Genomic DNA, 18,209 nt, shown 5'->3' on the forward strand with positions numbered 1-18,209 from the left:
AAATTCTTAAAGAAGTCTATCAAGCTGCAATAGCAATTTGGTGTTTGCAGCCTTTTCAAATTATAATGTACTCTCCAGAAGTTTACAAAAAACTCTTATCATTCTTTCTTCCATTCCAGCCATGCCTCTCAGATCCTTCTTCTCTTCTTCGTGCTCTTCGTTTTTTGTTTCAGTCAGTTTAAAGCTTAACTTTGAAATTAAAGTTTATTTTCCCATAGGATGCTCCAGGTTTTATGCTGTGATATTAAGGTAGTGTGATTGGATTTGTGTGTCTGGTGGCTAGCCTCTGCCCTGCCACACTGGCCCTTTCCGCAGGAAGTGCTGGTAGGGCCCTGGGAAGCCTGGGTGGGCTGGCAGGTGTGGTCATGGGGTTGCCTTAGGTGTTCAGGGTGCAGAAGTCCACTCAGGTGGGATCCTGGTCAGTTTATCCAGCACTCTCTGGGGGAAGACCGGATGCCTGGTTCTGTGCAATGAGCTTATTTGTTCGCTTAGTTGGTTAAATCAATTTAGAGTGGAACAACAATCCGAAAAATATGGGGTCTGCTTGTTGGCAAGTTTGCTTACTCTTGAATGACCAGTGTTTCCATCTGGTAATATTATTCATTTCATTGTTCTTATCTATCCTTCAATTTAGTGTCCCCTTTTCTTTTTGTCAAATAAATTCTGTGCTCACCTCCGTGGTTAATGGTTAATACTGGTCAGGGCCAGGATCCTACTCTGTATCCCAGTTGGATGGATGGGCACAAGGCTGCCAGGTAAACATTCTTCTTTTTCTTTTTTTCTCATTTTGTCTCCATCTTCTCCTTTCTTCTTCCTAATTCTTCTTCTTCTTCTTCTTCTTCTTCTTCTTCTTCTTCTTCTTCTTCTTCTTCTTCTTCTTCTTCCTCTTCCTCTTCCTCCTCCTCCTCCTCCTTCCCCTTCCCCTTCCCCTTCCCCCCTCCTCTTTCCTTTCTCATTTCTCCTGTTTATGCTGTACTTGACCTGCTCCTCAAACTGGCCACTGGAACTCTGGGGTTTCTTGGTCCCCATCTCAGGTAAGTGAACTTCCAGCTTCACTCCAGGCCGCCAAGTCCTATTTCCACTGGAATATATTATTTGTCGCTCTAGTTTCCATCATTTCAGCCTTCAACTTGGGCATTCCACCAGTGGTATTTAGATGTCTCAATCATTCTGGGTTTCAGTTTCCCCATCTATAAAATGGGGGCATTAGACTCCCCACATGTCTCAGAATCATTCAGCCCTAAAGCCTGGCTCTTTTCTTATTCACACAACATTGGTGGTCACATTTGTACCTTTAACCAGCACATCATGTTTTCATCATTGATAAACGTACAGTTAGAGCCCATATTAAGTGACTAAAGCTACTGTGACATAATTTCTAAGGCCTATATAAAAAACAAACCAGACAAGTGTCACATAGAAGCCCTCACTATCTCTTGTAACTCTTTAAGCACAAATAAGAATGTATGATAGCATATTCAGCTGGTCAGACATAGCAGAGGTTCTGCGTTCTCTTTCCTTCTTTAAATCTAGCTCTGGCTACCAAGTTCCTTTGCTGAAGTTTTGCTGAGGTCCTCAGGTATCCTTGAAAATGCTTAGACTTTTTTTTCTTTTTAAAGATTAATGAGAACTAGAAAGAGCTTTAGAATTTGGAGTAGTACCATTTTTGGGTACCATTTCCCATTTTGTATCTCTTTAATCTTTGGATTGAAGATTCAAAGCCCTGTGAGATAAATAATATTTTCTCTATTCCATGGAACAAAGGTGAAAAAGGTTGTGGCTATGAGAGGTTAAATAACTCAGTCAAGGACACTCAGTGATGATAAGTTTTGAAAGAATTAAGTATTGGGTTTATTTCTAAAATGAAGTCATGTTCACAGATTTTGAGGCACGAGCATGGCTTATGTCAGTGGTTCTCAAAGTGTGGTTTCCTGAGCATCAGCAGCAGCATCACCAGACAACTTATTAGAAATGCAAATTATTGGGCTGATTCCAAAACTGATTCCAAAACTCCTGGGGTGGGGTCCAGCATCTGTGTTCACAAGGCCTCCCGGGATTCTGATGCACACTTAGGTTTGAGAACAACTGGTTTTACAACTATTCTCTTAACCTTGTTCTGCTCTTCCACTAGCAAGTGCTGTCAGTTTTAGTACAAGCAGGAAAATGTTTTTGGCTGCCCGTTTCCTTGGGGTTTCAGTTGTTTCAACGAGGGTGAGAACTTTCTGTCCTCTCTTGGTTCTCTCTCTGGATAATAAAACATTTCTAGCCAATGCCCTCATTTCCCACCTGCTTTTTTTAAAACCAAAGGGCAAATTGGCAATCTGGAAACTCACTGATTTTTCATGAACAAAGACTACTCATTTCACATGGTCCACAAATGTAATACCATATGATGGGAAGGTGATGGCTAAAACATGACAATATTCCCATGTTCCGTAATGCTAACAATACAGTAGTCTCCCCTTATCCACAGTTTTGCTTTCTGCAGTTTCAATTACCTTCAGTCAACCATGGTCCAAAAATATGAAATGGAAAATTTCAGAAATAAACAATTCATGAGTTTTAAATCGGGCACTCAAGTAGCGTGATGAAATCTCATGCTGTCTTGCTTCTTCCCTACCGGGACATGAATTACCCTTGTTACCAACATCTCCACACTGTAAGTGTCACTTAGTAGCCATCTTGGTTATTAGAGAGCCATCTTGTTTATTGAGAAAGAGAGAGAGAGGCCACACTCACATAACTTATATTGTTATAATTGTTCTATTTTATTATTAGGTGTTGTTAATCTCTTATGGTGCCTAATTTACAAATTAAACTTTATTGCAGATATGTATGTATAGGGAAAAACACAGTATTACAAGGTTTGGTGCTATCCATGGTTTCAGGCATCCGCTGGAGGTCTTGGAATGTATCTCCCATGGATAAGGGGGTGGGGACTACTTTACTTGTATAACTCTTCATACATTATAAAGCGCTTTTTCAAATACATCTGTGCATGTGACCCTGACACCTGCCTATGAGTTAGGTTGAATTGTGGTCTCCATTTTATGGAAGGAGAGCAGGCTGAAAGCAGAAAATGAATTACCCAAGGGTCTGTAGCTGCACTGTAGCACAACCTGGCTTCACTCTACACCCTCCTACTCTGGACCCTGAGCCCTTTCCCAACTTCCTGCTGGCTGACCCAAGGCAGGTAGCTTTAGGTGGGAACCGGGAGAACCTCAGGAGCAGTGTTAGTCAGGCAGCAGAGCTAGGTAGGGGGAAGAAGCAGCTGCGCCTGCTGGGTTCTCTAAATCAAGTGAGAGGGCGGGAAAAGGAAGTGGAGATTGGGCGGTATGGGAAGAGGGTTTAGTCATAATCATGAAAAAGCGGAGTAATAGAGGGCAGAAAGGAAAGCTAGGGGACTGGACTTCAGGCTGCTGGTGGCCTGGATATTTGAGAAATTTCTAGATGTAATTCTCAGCCCCAAAGGCTTCCTTTGAGGAATGTATTCCTGTCCTGGGTCTTACTCTGAGGAGACCTATTTGCCTGCCTGCCTTTTTGGGTATCATCGGTGTTACTTCCCCACCACTGGCTTATTCCATTTGGTCATTTCATCCTGTCCTCCACCAAGGCCACTTCCTAAACTCAAACACCAGATCCCAAGTAGCTTCTACTTTTCTACTTCCCTGCCTGATACTGTGTGTGTGTGTGTGTGTGTGTGTGTGTGTGTGTGTGTGTAGTGGTGGTGAGTAGAATGGAAAGGCAGCAGAAGTAACTACCACGCTCACCTACTTTGATTAATGTAAGTAATGTATTGAAACAGTCACACTACAACACCCTTCAGGGTAGGGAGGATCCCGTACCATCTACAGATAAGGAAATGAGGGCTCAGAGAGCCTGGAGTAGCTTGTTCTATGGCACACCACTGGGAGGAAGCAGCGATGGGATTCCACCTAGTCTCTCTGACTCCCAAGCTTGTGCCCGTCCGCTGGGCCACAGTTGGCCCCTAAGCATGGAATAAAGGCTGACTTGGGTGGGTAAAACTGTTTCCTTGATGTATGTCAGCTTCACAGATTAAAATCCTAATTTATTTGGACCTTTAAAAATTTTTAGTTTGTAGCACTTCTGGGGATAAAGTGTCCTCGCCCTTACATACCCACACACTCTGCTTTGGGTCTCCTTCCTCTTGGCCACCCTCCTTTGTCTGGTATTTCTGATAGATGAGATGCTAATCTGCTCTTGCCTTTCAGATATCTCTTCGGATAGAAAAGGTTGAGTTGTTAGAACTGTTCTCCTCCCCAGCCTGATTCCTGTCCCCAACCTGACCCGTGTACAAGACTGCCATTACAAACCAACCCTGGCAGTGATTTCCAATGCCTTTCTGTAGCAATGCCAGGTCTCCAGACGTGGGCACTGGAAAAGCTCATAGTATTGCAAATCTTCTGGTTTAATCTGGGGTAACAACAACAACAACAACAACAACAACAACAATAGCAGTAGCACCGATCTCACACATTTGGTCTAATCCCAGATGGTAGCTATAATTTTTATTACCTGCCTTCAACTCTGCCACCCTCATCAATAAGGTGGAGAAACTGAGGCTCGGAGAGGCCAGGTAGCTTACTCAGATGATATAGTTGCTAAGTACCAGAATCAGTGTTTAAACCTAGTCTTGTCTGAAGCACAATGGTCTCCGTGTGCTTTTGAAACTCTCTTTTCAAAAGCCCAACATTTTAAAAGGCTACAGTGATGAGCTGGGTGGCTACTGTTAGGCAGGGAGTCTGTTATAGTAATTTTTTCTGACTTAGCAGAGTATCTTTATTAGTTATTCAGAAAAATGTCAAACCTGTAAAAAGCTGAAAGGATAGAACAATGAGGTCATATACTCCTCACCCACATCCACCAATTATTAGCATTTTGTTACACGTACTCTTTCTCTCTCTGTGTGTATATACATACACACATAAACACACCAGTATATGTGTTTTGTGTGTGTGTGTGTGTTTATATGTTTTTAGTGGAACCTTTTGAGAATTATTTGCAGACACTCATCCTGGATATGTCAGCCTTTATAGTGATTTTCAAACTGTTCTGTAGACTCTAGGTTCCCTGGAGAAGCTGCTAATCTAAATGTTGTGGATTTTGAAGCTGATATAAGACAGTATTTGTCATCTTTAACTTCAGGTTGAAAGGTTTTGTCTTTATCAGAATAGCCCCATTGTTCTCAATAATTGCTTCGCTAGCAAGTGAACTTTTGAACTTAATGACATAAATTTGTACTAACATAATATCACTTTTTTTATGTTACATATTAAGGTTTTACAGAAGATATACTTTACAAACAGGACTTCACTATTAAAAATGTTTGTAAAGTCCGGAGCCCTAGGTCTGTTTTTGGGTCCTAACTGACAGCAGAAGCTTTCTGTGGGGGAGCCCCTGGTGGCCACGTGACGCATAGGTTGGCTCTAATGGCCTAAATCATCACTCCTGAATGGATCATACGCCAGGGCTAACAGGCAAAAATCTCAGGAAGTAGGTAAGCCATTTTCATGTCACTTTTTAAAAAGACTACACACATACACACTGATTATTTTTTTACGTGCATCTCAATGTGTGGACATTGTAGTGGACATTGACTGTTTTGCTGCCCAGAGCAGTGATCTCAATGACAGTGGTCTCAATGTGATGACAATGGGACAACAGCATTTATTGAGGGCTAAACCCATACCAGACAGTCGTCTTAGTGTTTTGCATATAATAGCTCATTTAATCCTCACCAAGACTCTACTAAGTAGGAACTATTGTTGTCTCAATTTTACAGATGAGGAAACTGAAGCAGAGCGGATTAAGTAATCTACCTGTGTGCACAGAGCTACCGTAGTAAGCAGCTGGGCTGGGGTTCAAACCTAGGTGTCTGGCACAGACCCCACACTCTTCACTGCTAAGCTGTAGTGACTCCCAGACCCATGGGTGGGTGTGTGATTGAGGTTGAAAATCCCCAAATATATTTTTAAGCCCAGTGAAAATTTTCCCCCTCAGGAGTGCTTCCTTGGCATTCTGAAGCAGTTAAATAACTTATATTTGTATTAAACATTTTTGTTTTTACTTTGATGATGAGTTAAGAAAATGAAAGTAAACACATTCAGCATCATTGCATAACCACCTTATAACCAAACCAAACAGTTATAAACATGAGAAGTTATATCTAATTTTGTATTCATGAATATTTCAAAGTCATTAATAATAACAACACTTGAAGCTCAACACCAGGTTTTACAATACTTTTTTTCCTTTAGAAGTGGTCTATATATTACTCAAATTTATCTAATACTACTTTATTGTTCTAGAAATGAGATGACCAGCTCTTTCAGAATATACACCAACTGCCTCCACCTAGGTAGTGCCAGGTTTAGGAGATTTACGGTAAAGCCATGTTTCCTAGGAGGTCAGTACAAAAAGCCAGACTTCTACCGGCAGTTTCTGGGAGAGATAAGGTTTCCATCCATCCCAGTGGTATCTTTTTTTTTTTCTGGGAGATGTTTGTAATAGAAAAGGCTCAATTAGGATATTTATCAGCTTCTCCTGCTCTTCTGGTGTTTGGTGGAGTTGACCACGGGCAAGGATAAAATGAGCTGGTCGTCTCAGGATCATGGAAAACCTGGAATCAAGGCTGAAGAATGCCCCCTATTTTTGTTGTGAGAAGGGAAACAATTCTGTCTTTGTGTGCCAGAGGTGTGAAACATGTATCTTGGCTTGGAATATCTTTTCTACCAAAGAGTGGTTCCAAAGGATCAACGAGATATCGCAGAGGAGGTTTCTAGTTAGCATCCTAGAGCAGTTAGATAGCTTATACTTGTTACACTATTTTCAGAATATCCTTCAGACCACACAGGGGAAGGATTTCATCTATAAAAGGTGCCGGATCAACCTCAGCAAGGAGGAGAAAATTGTGAAGTCTTCCTTTAACCAGATGTTGGATAAAACAGTGGAACAGAAGATGAGGGAGATGTTGCACTGGTTTGGGAATAGCACCCACCGAACTAAGGTAAATTACACGCTCTTGCTGCTGCAGATGTGCAACCCCAACTTACTGCTCACTGCTGCCGATGTCATCAGAGCCCTGTTTCAGAGAGAGTGGAACAAAATTTCAGGTAAACAAGGCCACAGGTAGAGACCAGAGGGCCCCAAAGACCAGGAAGCTAGGCTTCCGGAGCCTGTAAAGGAACCAGAGCTGTGGAGAAGCTTAGGTAGATGGGGATTTTCCAGAAGGCAAGGTAGAGTTCTTTGTCCTGACACCTGATCCTGTTTACCGAAGGAGAAATTGCTGAAAGTGACTTCCCTGTAGCAAATTGTCAAATGACAAATGCAGAAGGGTGTACAGAACTTTGAACTGGCAGGCATTTAAAGTGGATTTTTGTACACCTTTGGCCTAGAAATGGCTGGTCTGTGTCTCTGTTACTTAAGGCTGATGTGGTTCCTGCATCAGTGGGCTAGGAATTGGACTGGGCTTGACAGGATGTAAGGTGGAAACTAGTGAATTGTTTTGTGCTTCACCTTGGAGTGCACAGAAACCAGAGCAACAGGTCAAAACTTAAGGCTTTTTTTTTTTTTTTCTTCTCATTCATTCTACCATATTTCTTGCTTGTGTATAAAATCCAGCGTTGAAGTGGAGTTTATCCAAAGCTGGAGATAAGACCAGTGTAGTAGTTCTCAAATTTTAGCTTGTATCAGAATTCCCAGTAGGGTTTACACACACACACACACACACACACACACACACACACACACACACACAGATGGCTGGGCTCCCTCAGAGCTCCTGATTCAGCAGGTCTGACAAGTTGCATTTCTAACAAGTTCCCCTCATGCTGCTGGTCTGTGGACCTCACTTTGAGAGCCATTGATCTAGGGGGTTGATGAGAAGATCTTGGAAATGTTTGGCTAGCTCAATCAGGGAAGCAAAAACAAAACAAAACAAAACAAAACCAGGAATGAGGCAAGAGATAGAAGATTCCAGAGGGGTCTGGAAGTGGAAGGCCCAGCATGGGGAAGTACAGGTTTAGTTGGGGTGGAAGAAGGCTGAGAGGGAACGGTCAGATGGAGGAGTTTCAGAGTTTGAGCTCTTTAAGACTAGGAATTTCCAATGTTTGTGAAGACCTGATTGATAGTTATAGTTGTAGACTAATGGAATCCAAAAGAATTTTGAAGCTAGATGACATAGAGGGCAATTAGATTTTGACGTATGCCACTTGACTTCTTTGGTGTATCAGGGAAGTAAGAGTGATAATCTGGAATGAAGAGTAGTGAAAAAAATCCAGTCCAGCTCCTTATTTTATAGGTAAGGAAGCCAAAGTTCAGGGAATCTGAGTGACATGGCCTCTGTCACCCAGCAAGGGGGTTGAAAACTGAGAGCCCCTTCTGAGCATCACCCACTGTGTAATGCTACCCCCACCACAGGGGAGGGCAGACTACAGCAGGCCTGGCATGTACATGCACTATTCAGTGGTTCTTTCTCAAAGGCTTTCATCACTCTCTATAGGAATCAGCTACTTCTATTGGAGTCAAATCCAGTTACATGTTGTGCAACTTTCCCCTTTTTCAGGGGGGTTTTATCTCTTAAAAACTTAAATGTTCTATTTTGACTAAAGGGCTGTTATTCATATCATTGAAGAATTAAGCCAGAGCTTCAGAAAAGCAGTCCCTCTTCCAGCTCCTGCCCACAGCTCTCTCATGCTCTCTCCTGGTATACAGAACTCTGATCAATTTTGCATTGTAGGTGAGCTGGCAAAACCTAATAAGGGCCTTTCCGTGATTTTTGCATAGAAACTCAGCGGCCCCAAATAAAAACAGACATAACTGTCCTGTCTATTTTGTGTAGATTTACAAGAAGCAAGTAGAAACGAAACCATTTCTGTCCACACACCTGCTTAAAGAGCAACCTTATCCTGCTTGTTTGTTTATCAGGTCCCGACGAAGACTCCAATCAGGTGTTCTTCTTCCCTGAGAAAGACTACGACCCCCAATCTGAGACCTCACATCTCTCCTGGGCAGCCAGAACCAAAGTGACATCCTTCCCTTTGTCCAAAGATTCAGGAAAAGAAAGCTTGCTTGAAAATGTGGGGACAGCATCTAATACTGGTAAGTCAGGTCGTAAGGAGGAGACCAATAGATACGAGATTGGGAGTGGAGTTGGAGGGGCAGAGAGGGCAATAGCATCTCAGGGATGACAAACTTGGGGAATTAACATTCATCCTTTACCTATGATTTGTTGGGCCCTCTGATATTTATTCCCTCATTTAATCCCACATCCGGGAAGGGGAGAAGCAAGGATTAAAATCAGTCAGGATGATTCTAAAGTCCATGTTTTCACCCCTTCAGCGTGGTGCCCCTGAGAGAAATCTGCAAATAGAGATCAGAAGGAAACTCTCAGAGCTTCTTCGGAAGTCTCTCTCCGACAAAGGCCACAGCCCCTTGTTGAGCCCCTGACCTCGGGCATGGTGGGCACCTCTAGAATTCAACCCACTCTTTTTGAAAAATTCAGTGGCTATTTTTGCAACATGGGATTCAGTTTTGAGGAGGAAATAAAAGCAGTGGGGAATTTGGGCCCTGACCTCAAGGCCCGCCTAAGTTGTTTTTCAAAGTAGATACATGAAGCAATTATAGGACATACAACACATAGGTTTTAAAACCTTTTGTATGGAAAATTTCAAATTTTCAAAGTAGATAAAATAGTATAAAAACCACTCACATAACCATCACCCAGCTTCAATAATGATCAATACCTTACCAATCTTATTTCATCCATTGACTTTTTAAAAAAATAGTTTATAATGCTTTCTGGTGCGATTTAAAGAAAATTCCAGAAACCATGCCATTTCACCCAAGCAGGGCAAACTTTGAGACTATAGACAGCTCCTTGAGCTGGGAAGGCTGAAAAGGACTTGTATGTTTGATTGGGGGGAGAGGGAGGTTCTACTTTCAGTTTTGGAGAAGAAAAGACACAAACCCAGTAGCCTGTGGGCAGACCCTGGTGAGTTTTACTGGGCTGGGGTTGCCTGAGACAACCCAATCATGAATCTTTCTCTGGTTTCGTTCTAGAGGGACAATGGAAGCCTCCACGCCAGTGTGTTCCTGAGATGAATAGGCTGTTTTCTGGAAAAGCAGAGTGGCCCAAAGCCAGCAGCGCCCCCTCCGATCTGTTGGTTGACCTGGATACCTTCAGAGACCTGTCTTCTGGACTCAGCAAATACCGGGACTTCATCCGTCACTTGCCCATCCACCTCTCCAAGTATATTCTAAGTATGCTGGGTGTCTGGGGGGATTTTTCAAGAGACCACTCATTGCAAACCCATTTGAAGGTTCCCAGGTCTATCTTTTCTGTCTTCAGGTATGCTGGATAAAAACACCCTGAACAGATGTGTCTCTGTGAGCCAGCACTGGGCCACACTGGCACAGCAAGTCAAGACAGACCTGTCGATGCATACATTTATTCAGAGCCATGTTGCCTTATTGCAGGTACTTCCTGTCTGGGAGGGAATGATCTAGAGACTGGCCTCATTTCCCTGTGGAGGTTGGCTGACTGTGAGTCTTTCAGTCTACTTGGTAGACCCTTAGCTGGCCTCCTGCTCCACGGCTGCGGCTTCATAGGCTGCAGCAGTCACTTCCTTTTTGTGTGTGGACTTCCTGTTAATCACCATTTACTGTCCCATTGTCAGTGCATCTAGCAGGGGCAATATGTATAGAAACCTCTCAGGAAGAAAGAGGCAGAGCCTTTCTGAAACCTCACAAAGCAGGAAATTTTCCCCCCTGAAAGCTGTATTTTGGTTTATGCAGTGAGAAAGCCATGAGTATGTTTCTGGGTCAGCCTCAGAAGGTTCACGGATGTTTATAAGGCCACAAGTTTATTCTTAAGTTAGAAGGCAATTTCCCCCTATAGTAACCATCTCTGGCATTTTTACTTCTGTTTCTTGCCTGAAGCCTCACCCTAAATCATGGATTCTTGGTAGCTTGAGTTTTTCCCAGCAGAGATAGATGAGAGAACATGAGAAGCAGCAACATTGGGAGGCAGGCCATACTCTGGGGATTTGGGAACTGCTAACCATCTCTTGCTGGTCTCGCGACTGACCTTTGGTATTATTATCCTCCTTAAGCCTGTCGGCACACACTCGGGACTAACTGGCCAGGCCAGGCTTACCCATCTTTCAGATATTGCCAACACTCATTTTCCCCCTCCTCTTGGAGAGTAGGAACGAAGAGCAGCCCTTTTCTGTTTTTTTTTCCCCCAGGGGTCCTACACATGGGGAATAGATCCTAATTACGCCAGCAAGCTTTTTATTCCAGTTCCTAAAATGACAGATGATGGAAAGCGCATGCGTGTGAAAAATCAGAAATGGAAACTGAGAATGAAGGTGGGTTCTGATGGCACTGGGGGCCAGTAACAGCATGTTATGTTCTTATGGGCCATTACAGGCTGAAGTGCAGGCTCAGGCCTCACATAAGGATATAGGAACTGGGAGGATATAGGATATAGCATATGGATATATGATATGGGTGCCAACATTCCCTAAGGGAGACCAGAGTTCTGTGCTATGTGTCCTTAAGCGAGTCATTTGCTTTCTTCAAGCCTTAAATTCCTCATCTGTTAAATGAGTGGATTGATTTGCGTATCCTGTCAGGGTTCTTCCTTACTTCAAGTCTCATGATTGTGTTCTAGGTCCATGGCACCAAGTCATCTGGTGGAAAGCTCAGAACCAAGAGCAATGTCAGTGATAGCTGGGATTTTCCTCAATACCTATCAGTCCATTCACCTGGAAGTTGCAAGAGTTTGTGGCTCTGGAATGAGAAGGACGTGAAGGAGGGCCAGGGCCAGTCCAGAATGTCCAGGGTCCAGAATGAATTAAGCTTTCTCACCTTTCACTTCCAGATTCATTCTGATTCTAGGATGGAAGGAGAGAGTTACTTAACAATGGACCTCCTTACCGAATCTTGGGCAATAATGAAGAAGAGTAGATGGAAGATTCTGGGCTCTATGTTCTGCCTATCCAGGCATGGTTCATTCCTAAAACCATTAGATTCCTACTCTCTCCTCTGCTCAAGGGCCCTCTATTTTGAAACATATTCCATGGGCCCCAAAAGAATACTTAATGAGAGGTGGTCGGAATGTAGCTTTCCATAAGGAAACTGTGTAGTATAAATTATAATTTGAGAAATAGAAGCATCTGGAGAGACCATCCAGTTTATGTTTCTGTAGAGGCCAGACAAGTCCCACAAATGAGGGAGGTGGGTGGTGTGAACAGCAAAGGACGGCGGGACTGTGATGAACTAGGCGATGATGAACTTCCCATCTGAAGGGGCCAGTTGCTGTTCAGCTACAGCTAGTTGTTGCCATGGCAGACTGTGGACCTCAACCTCACAGACCATCTCTGCTCTCAAGAGAAGTTAGAAATCTGAATCATCATGTGACATCTCTTTGCTTTTCATAAATGCTGGCAGCCAATTAAAAGTATTAAAAAAATATATGGGCCTGGGAAAAGGCATTTATTTACCTCACTAGACCTGCAATTTTTAAAAAATCTTTGAGTTGGCCCATTCACTCATTTTATAGGTGAAGAAACTGAGGCACAGAGAGTTTCAGGTCTCTTAGCTAGCTGAGTGACAGAGATGCAAGTTAAATGCTGACCTGTTCTTTCCAAACCTGTTGCTCTGTTAAGTATGACAAAACTAACACCCTTCTTCTTTAGGAGATATGACTAGTAATTGCCTGACAAAAAAGGACTACCTAGACAGTGTTTAATATTTTAGAAAATGTATAATTTAAGAGAGAGAAACAGATAAAATAATATGGAGACCAGAAGAGAACACGTGAAGTAGCAAGACTAAGCAATTAAGGGGTCTGCTAGGAAAAGGTGGAGGTAACTTTTTCTGAGGGGTGCTGATTGCAATGGGTACTGAGCTCAGTGTTCCAGGTACAGTGCCAAGGGCTTTGTATACATCGTGTACTTGGTCTTCACCATAGGTCGGGTAGATAGTATTGCTCTCCACTTATGGATGTGGAAATGAAGGCCGTGATGCTAGAAAACTTGCCCAGGTTCTCAGAGCTGGTCAGTGGCAAAACTAGGATTTGAATCCAAGTCTTTTTCCTCCCAGACTCTACCATGTAGCTCCTCAGGCTCTCAAAACTTAAAAGATGAGCAAGAGCCAAGGAATTCCAGCCTGGGCTGAGAAACCATGAAAGCCTTCTTTAATCCAAGGCAGGATATTAGACCTGCTTGGACATTGGAGGGGAGGCAGTTTGACAGATTCTTCTGGGGAGAGACTTCAAGGTAGATGTCATTACGGGTTAGAGATTAAGAAGGAGAGTGAGCTGAGGAAAGTGGACGCCCTGGAGAAGAGTCTACAGGCATGGAGAAGGCTAAGGTTTGGAAGGAGACTTTGGAAGTCCCCAGGAGGACTCCCAGATGCAAACATGATGGTGTGGTCTTCTTTGCTTTCATGATAAACTCACCCTGCTTTTTCATTTTCTGGTAGTGTGATTATTATTTTCTGCTGTTGGAGGGTGAAAAGTATGGGTGGGAAGAAGAGTGGAACTGGGAGTCCAGTTGAGTCATCTATGCCAGAATCTAGCATGCCTGGCCTGCCATAGCTGCTCAGAAAGTGTGTGATGAAGGAAGGGAGGGAGGGAGGGAGGGAGGGAGGGAGGGAGGGAGGGAGGGAGGGAGGGAGGGAGGAAGGAAGGAAGGAAGGAAAGATTGACAAGGGAAGGCAAGCACCACTGCTGAGCCTTGATAAAATTTATTTCTCTTGTCTGAGGCTCAGATACCCTGTCTGTAAAATGATGAGAATACTTTGTGGGGCAGCTTTAAGGAGAAATTAAGGTTGCAGGTGTATGACAACTTTGAAGCACAAATGCACAGAGTGTGTGGCAGTAATTTTATGTATGGCTTGAGTTCCCACGAGTACGCTTTGTAACTGTCAGGTATATACAATATAAATATGAAACCCCCACTTCCATGAAATGGTCGGTCAAAGGGCACCTGTGACTTTATTTGTGAGCATACCCTTTGTGAGCTCATTTATTATAAAAGTTGTGCTATCAGCAACATTGAAAGTTCATGGAATCAGAATACATAGAAAAAACAAAGAGGTGAAAGGATAATTAGGACCCTGGACTCAACATTTTCTAACTCACGGATTACTTTAATACCTGCTAATTGGCCCCACCCCATCACCACATGGCAGCAGCCACAGCCTGAAGAAGAATCCATGGGCCCTTGCGCCCTGGCCAGGGAGACTCTAGGGCTTGCATGGGTCAAGTTGTTGATGTACTTTGACTCCAGGTGTTCTCTTGTTAGAATGACTACAACCTGTGGACTGCATACTTGAACCAGGAAACCCAGCAGGTCCTGATGGAGGAGAGAAATGTCTTCTGTGGGTCTTACAACATCCGCATTCTCTCTGACACGTAGGTACTGGGGTCCAAGTCCAGGTCTTTGGGGACCCTTGAATTACCCACTCTGGCATCTTAGGATTCCTATGACCCTTGTTCACTTGGAAAGGCAATCTTTCCTCTCCTCAAACTCTAACTCCACACTAACATGAGATCCCATTTGGAGAATAGGTGCTTGATTTTTGCACCATTCTTAGCAGTGTGTGGAGGACACTTTCCCCTCATAAATTTTGGGTATAGAGACCAACAGCTTTTTGCACAATTTATATGCATGAAATCTTTCTTTTTTGAAATACCTTTATTGTTTTATTCTAATTTTAGAAGTAATATATGCTTAGTGGGAAAAAATGCACCAAATGCCAGAAAACGAACAGAGAAAAGCAAAGATCTCCTATAATCTTGTCACCTAGAGATAACCAGCGTTAATGTTGATGTCTATCCTAGAATTTTTTTCTTTGCATGCATAAATAGGTATTTTAAATAGAAATAGGGTTATGGCATATGTATTTCTTTTCTTTTCTTTTTTTTTTTGGCGTATGTATTTCTGTAACCCATTTCAGCAAGATACTGTGGATATCTTTCCATGTTAAATATAAAAATGGTATTTATGATAACTGCATAGTGTGATGACATCATTTGGATATACTATAAGAAGACCCTTTAATAATCAACTTTCTGCCATAGTTTAGGCCTAGGACTTCTGTGGGGACAGAGCCAGGAGTGCAGTTTCCAGGCTCTCGCCCTCACCTGGAAAGGTGCTCATTTGGGTAGTAAGTGGCCATCAACTGTGATTGGATGGCCATCAGCAGTAACCAGTGAGCCATTGGCCACTAATATAACTGCCATGGCTATGCTAGCAGAAAATGGGGGCTAGCAAGAAGATGGTGGCTGAGCTAGCAAGCAGCGGAGTGTGGATTGCAGATTGCAGAGAGGCAGATTACAGTAAGCAAGTGAGGTTGGTTGGCAGAGAAGTGGACGGCAGGTTGCGAACAGTGTGGCTCCTGCTTCCTGTGTCTCCAACCCAGCCGCCAGCGAGACTATAATGGTATGACTCCCCTATCTATGGCTCCGTGGGCGTTCCTTTTTGGCCTCACCATTTCCTGTGTTCTTATGTGGGGAGCGGGACCAGAGACCCCGCATTGCACCCTGCATGACAACTTCACTCTTCATTTATAAGGTTTTGTGAAGGCCATTGCTATTTTATTTTTGGCTGTGAGTAGTACTGACAAATTTCATCTTGACCAATCAGTAAGGAGAAGAGAGAGCACATAGGGGAAAGGCAGAGTTGAGCTTTTTTTTTTTTTAAAGATTGATTGGGGAAGGGGAACAGGACTTTATTGGGGAACAGTGTGTACTTCCAGGCTTTTTTTTCCAAGTCAAGTTGTTGTCCTTTCAATCTCAGTTGTGGAGGGTGCTGTTCACCTTCAAGTTGTTGTTCTTTCAGTCTTAGTTGTGGAGGGCACAGCTCAGCTCCAGGTCCAGTTGCCGTTGCTAGTTGCAGGGGGTACAGCCCACCATCCCTTGCGGGAGTTAAACCGACAACCTTGTGGTTGAGAGGACGCGCTCCAACCAACTGAGCCATCTGGGAGCTCAGCGGCAGTCGAACCGGCAGCCTTTGGAGTTAGGAGCATGGAGCTCTAACCGCCTGAGCCACTGGGCCGGCCCCGAGTTGAGTTTTTTTTCAATTGCAAATAATTTTTTTTTTATTAGTTTCAGGTGAGTAAAGTTGAGTTTTTATGAACAGTATGGTGATAAATGCGCTTGAGAAGAGATGATGACTGGTTGAACTCAGCATATAACAAATAGAATGAGGACTAAATTGCTCCTTGTGTTTAGAGTGACTACACATCTCTGTTTACTGAAACAATCCCACTTCACTCTGTGGTCTTGGAGTAATCAATAATAGTGTCCTCTTTCCCAATTAAAAACTGTTTAGACAATAAATAATTTGGCCATTCTGCTCATATTTTATCTATTTGCTAATAATTTTATGACTGGAAAATTAATTCAACTCGCTCTGTTTTATTTGACTACAAGCTCATTGAGGGCAAGGTCCATATCTTACTTATCTTTGTAGTTCTTATGGTTCCTATTAGCACAGGACTTTGAATCTCTATATGCTCATTGGATATTGGTTAAGGAAAACAACAACAACAACAACAAAATGGTGGGATATGCAGTGGATATAGGGCTTCCTAACTGTGTTCCTCTGAGGTTTTCAATGAAAAAAAAAGTTTTCTGTGGTCAAATAATTTGGGAAGTGCTGCATACTCTGTTCTCTGTCTTGGGGATTTATCATACATTAATATATATATATTAGTTTTTATTTTATTTTATTAGTTTCAGGTGCACAAGACAAAGCAAAACTTAGACGTTTATCATTTATATCCCTCACACTGTGTGAACCCCCCTCCTCCCATCCACTAGCCCTCTGTATGTTCCCCAAATTAATTTTCAAACCCCCATGACCATCTTGTGGTTACCGACTATTTTTCAAAACCTCTCACCTTCCCCTTATCCCCACCCCACCGCCCCTCTAGCAACCCTCTGTTTTTCCTCCATGTTTCCAAAACTGTCTCTGATTAGTTCATTCACTTATTCTTTTCTTTAGATTCCACATATATATATTAGTTTTGACTTTTGTCTTTAGGTTTTAAATTTACCTGAAATGTATGAGGTAGGGAACCATCAGGGCCCTTTAATACTAGGCTTTGCCTTCTGCTATTTCCCCTGTGGGAAGGCTCTGAATTTTCCATTATACCTGCAGGTGAAAGCCACCTTGCTAAGTGAGTTCCAGGCAAGACACTAACTCTTCTTTAATGGATCATCCTTTTCCCCTGCAACTCAGGCGGGACGGAAATAGAATCATACACTATTCTGGGGGAGATTTGGTAGCTGTGTCATCCAATCGGAAGATCCAGCTTCTGGACATCGTACAAGTACGTGAGGTGCCTATCAAGTTCCAAGGCCATGCTGGGAGTGTCCGCGCTCTTTTCCTGTGTGAGGACGAAAACTTTCTCCTGAGTGGGAGTTATGACCTGAGTATCAGGTGAGTGGTCCAAAGACGTTGTGGTCCCCCTGCACTGAGGGCCTAAAGTCAGCTTGTGGAAGAAGTACACATGCTTTTTCCTTTTTGTATTTATTGAAAAGTTATCCTAAATGATACTGACTTCTAGACTAAGCTACAACATTTTTCTTTTTTGGCAAGGTAAAAACCAAGAATTTGTATGTTTAAACTTTGAATGAAAGAGATTTATAACAATTACTAGATCTATTTTCTAGTTGAAGACCGTGAATCAGAAAGTATCTTTTTTTAGCAATATTAGCTGAAGGCATAATTTATATTTCTTTTTATAGATTCCTTCAGGGGAAAATAGTTTTTGTGGCTATGACATACGTTATAGAAGCAAAATAGTGTTTAAAATGTATATGAACATATATTTTTGAGCAATATAATAAAAACCCACGTACTCATTACTCAGGCCAAGAAATAGAACATCATTCTCTAAATCCCACCATGTTCCTTTCCCTTATTGCTTCTTTCTTCCTCCCAACCAGAGGTAACGTTATCCTAATTTTTATAGTAATTATTCCTTTGTATTTTTTTTATTCCTTTGTATTTTTAAATAGATTTCTTTATAGTTTTGCTACCTATTTATCTCCAAATATATTTATTACTTTCGTCCATTTTTGAACTTAACATAAATGGAATTGTGTTTTAAAAATTAATCTGTACCTGATTCTTGCATTGAAATATGATTGATTTTGAGATTCATCCATA

The 18,209-nt window shown here is 42.5% G+C and overlaps 1 protein-coding gene across 1 annotated transcript in view; it reads left to right on the forward strand.

Annotated features, from left to right (window-relative positions):
- The first annotated feature begins 6,440 nt into the window (after positions 1-6,440).
- Positions 6,441-18,209, forward strand: part of FBXW10B (F-box and WD repeat domain containing 10B) — a 39,982-nt gene continuing 28,213 nt past the window's right edge. Inside the window, exons 1-7 of the mRNA XM_074320006.2 lie at positions 6,441-7,133; positions 8,947-9,120; positions 10,081-10,281; positions 10,370-10,497; positions 11,268-11,390; positions 14,334-14,443; positions 17,277-17,477. Coding sequence (XP_074176107.2) covers positions 6,632-7,133; positions 8,947-9,120; positions 10,081-10,281; positions 10,370-10,497; positions 11,268-11,390; positions 14,334-14,443; positions 17,277-17,477 — 1,439 coding nt within the window. The 5' untranslated portion in view covers positions 6,441-6,631. The remainder of the gene's footprint in view (positions 7,134-8,946; positions 9,121-10,080; positions 10,282-10,369; positions 10,498-11,267; positions 11,391-14,333; positions 14,444-17,276; positions 17,478-18,209) is intronic.

This window comes from Rhinolophus sinicus, chromosome 12 (assembly GCF_057876585.1).
Source record: "Rhinolophus sinicus isolate RSI-liver-muscle chromosome 12, RSI-T2T, whole genome shotgun sequence".
Taxonomy (NCBI): Eukaryota; Metazoa; Chordata; class Mammalia; order Chiroptera; family Rhinolophidae; genus Rhinolophus; species Rhinolophus sinicus.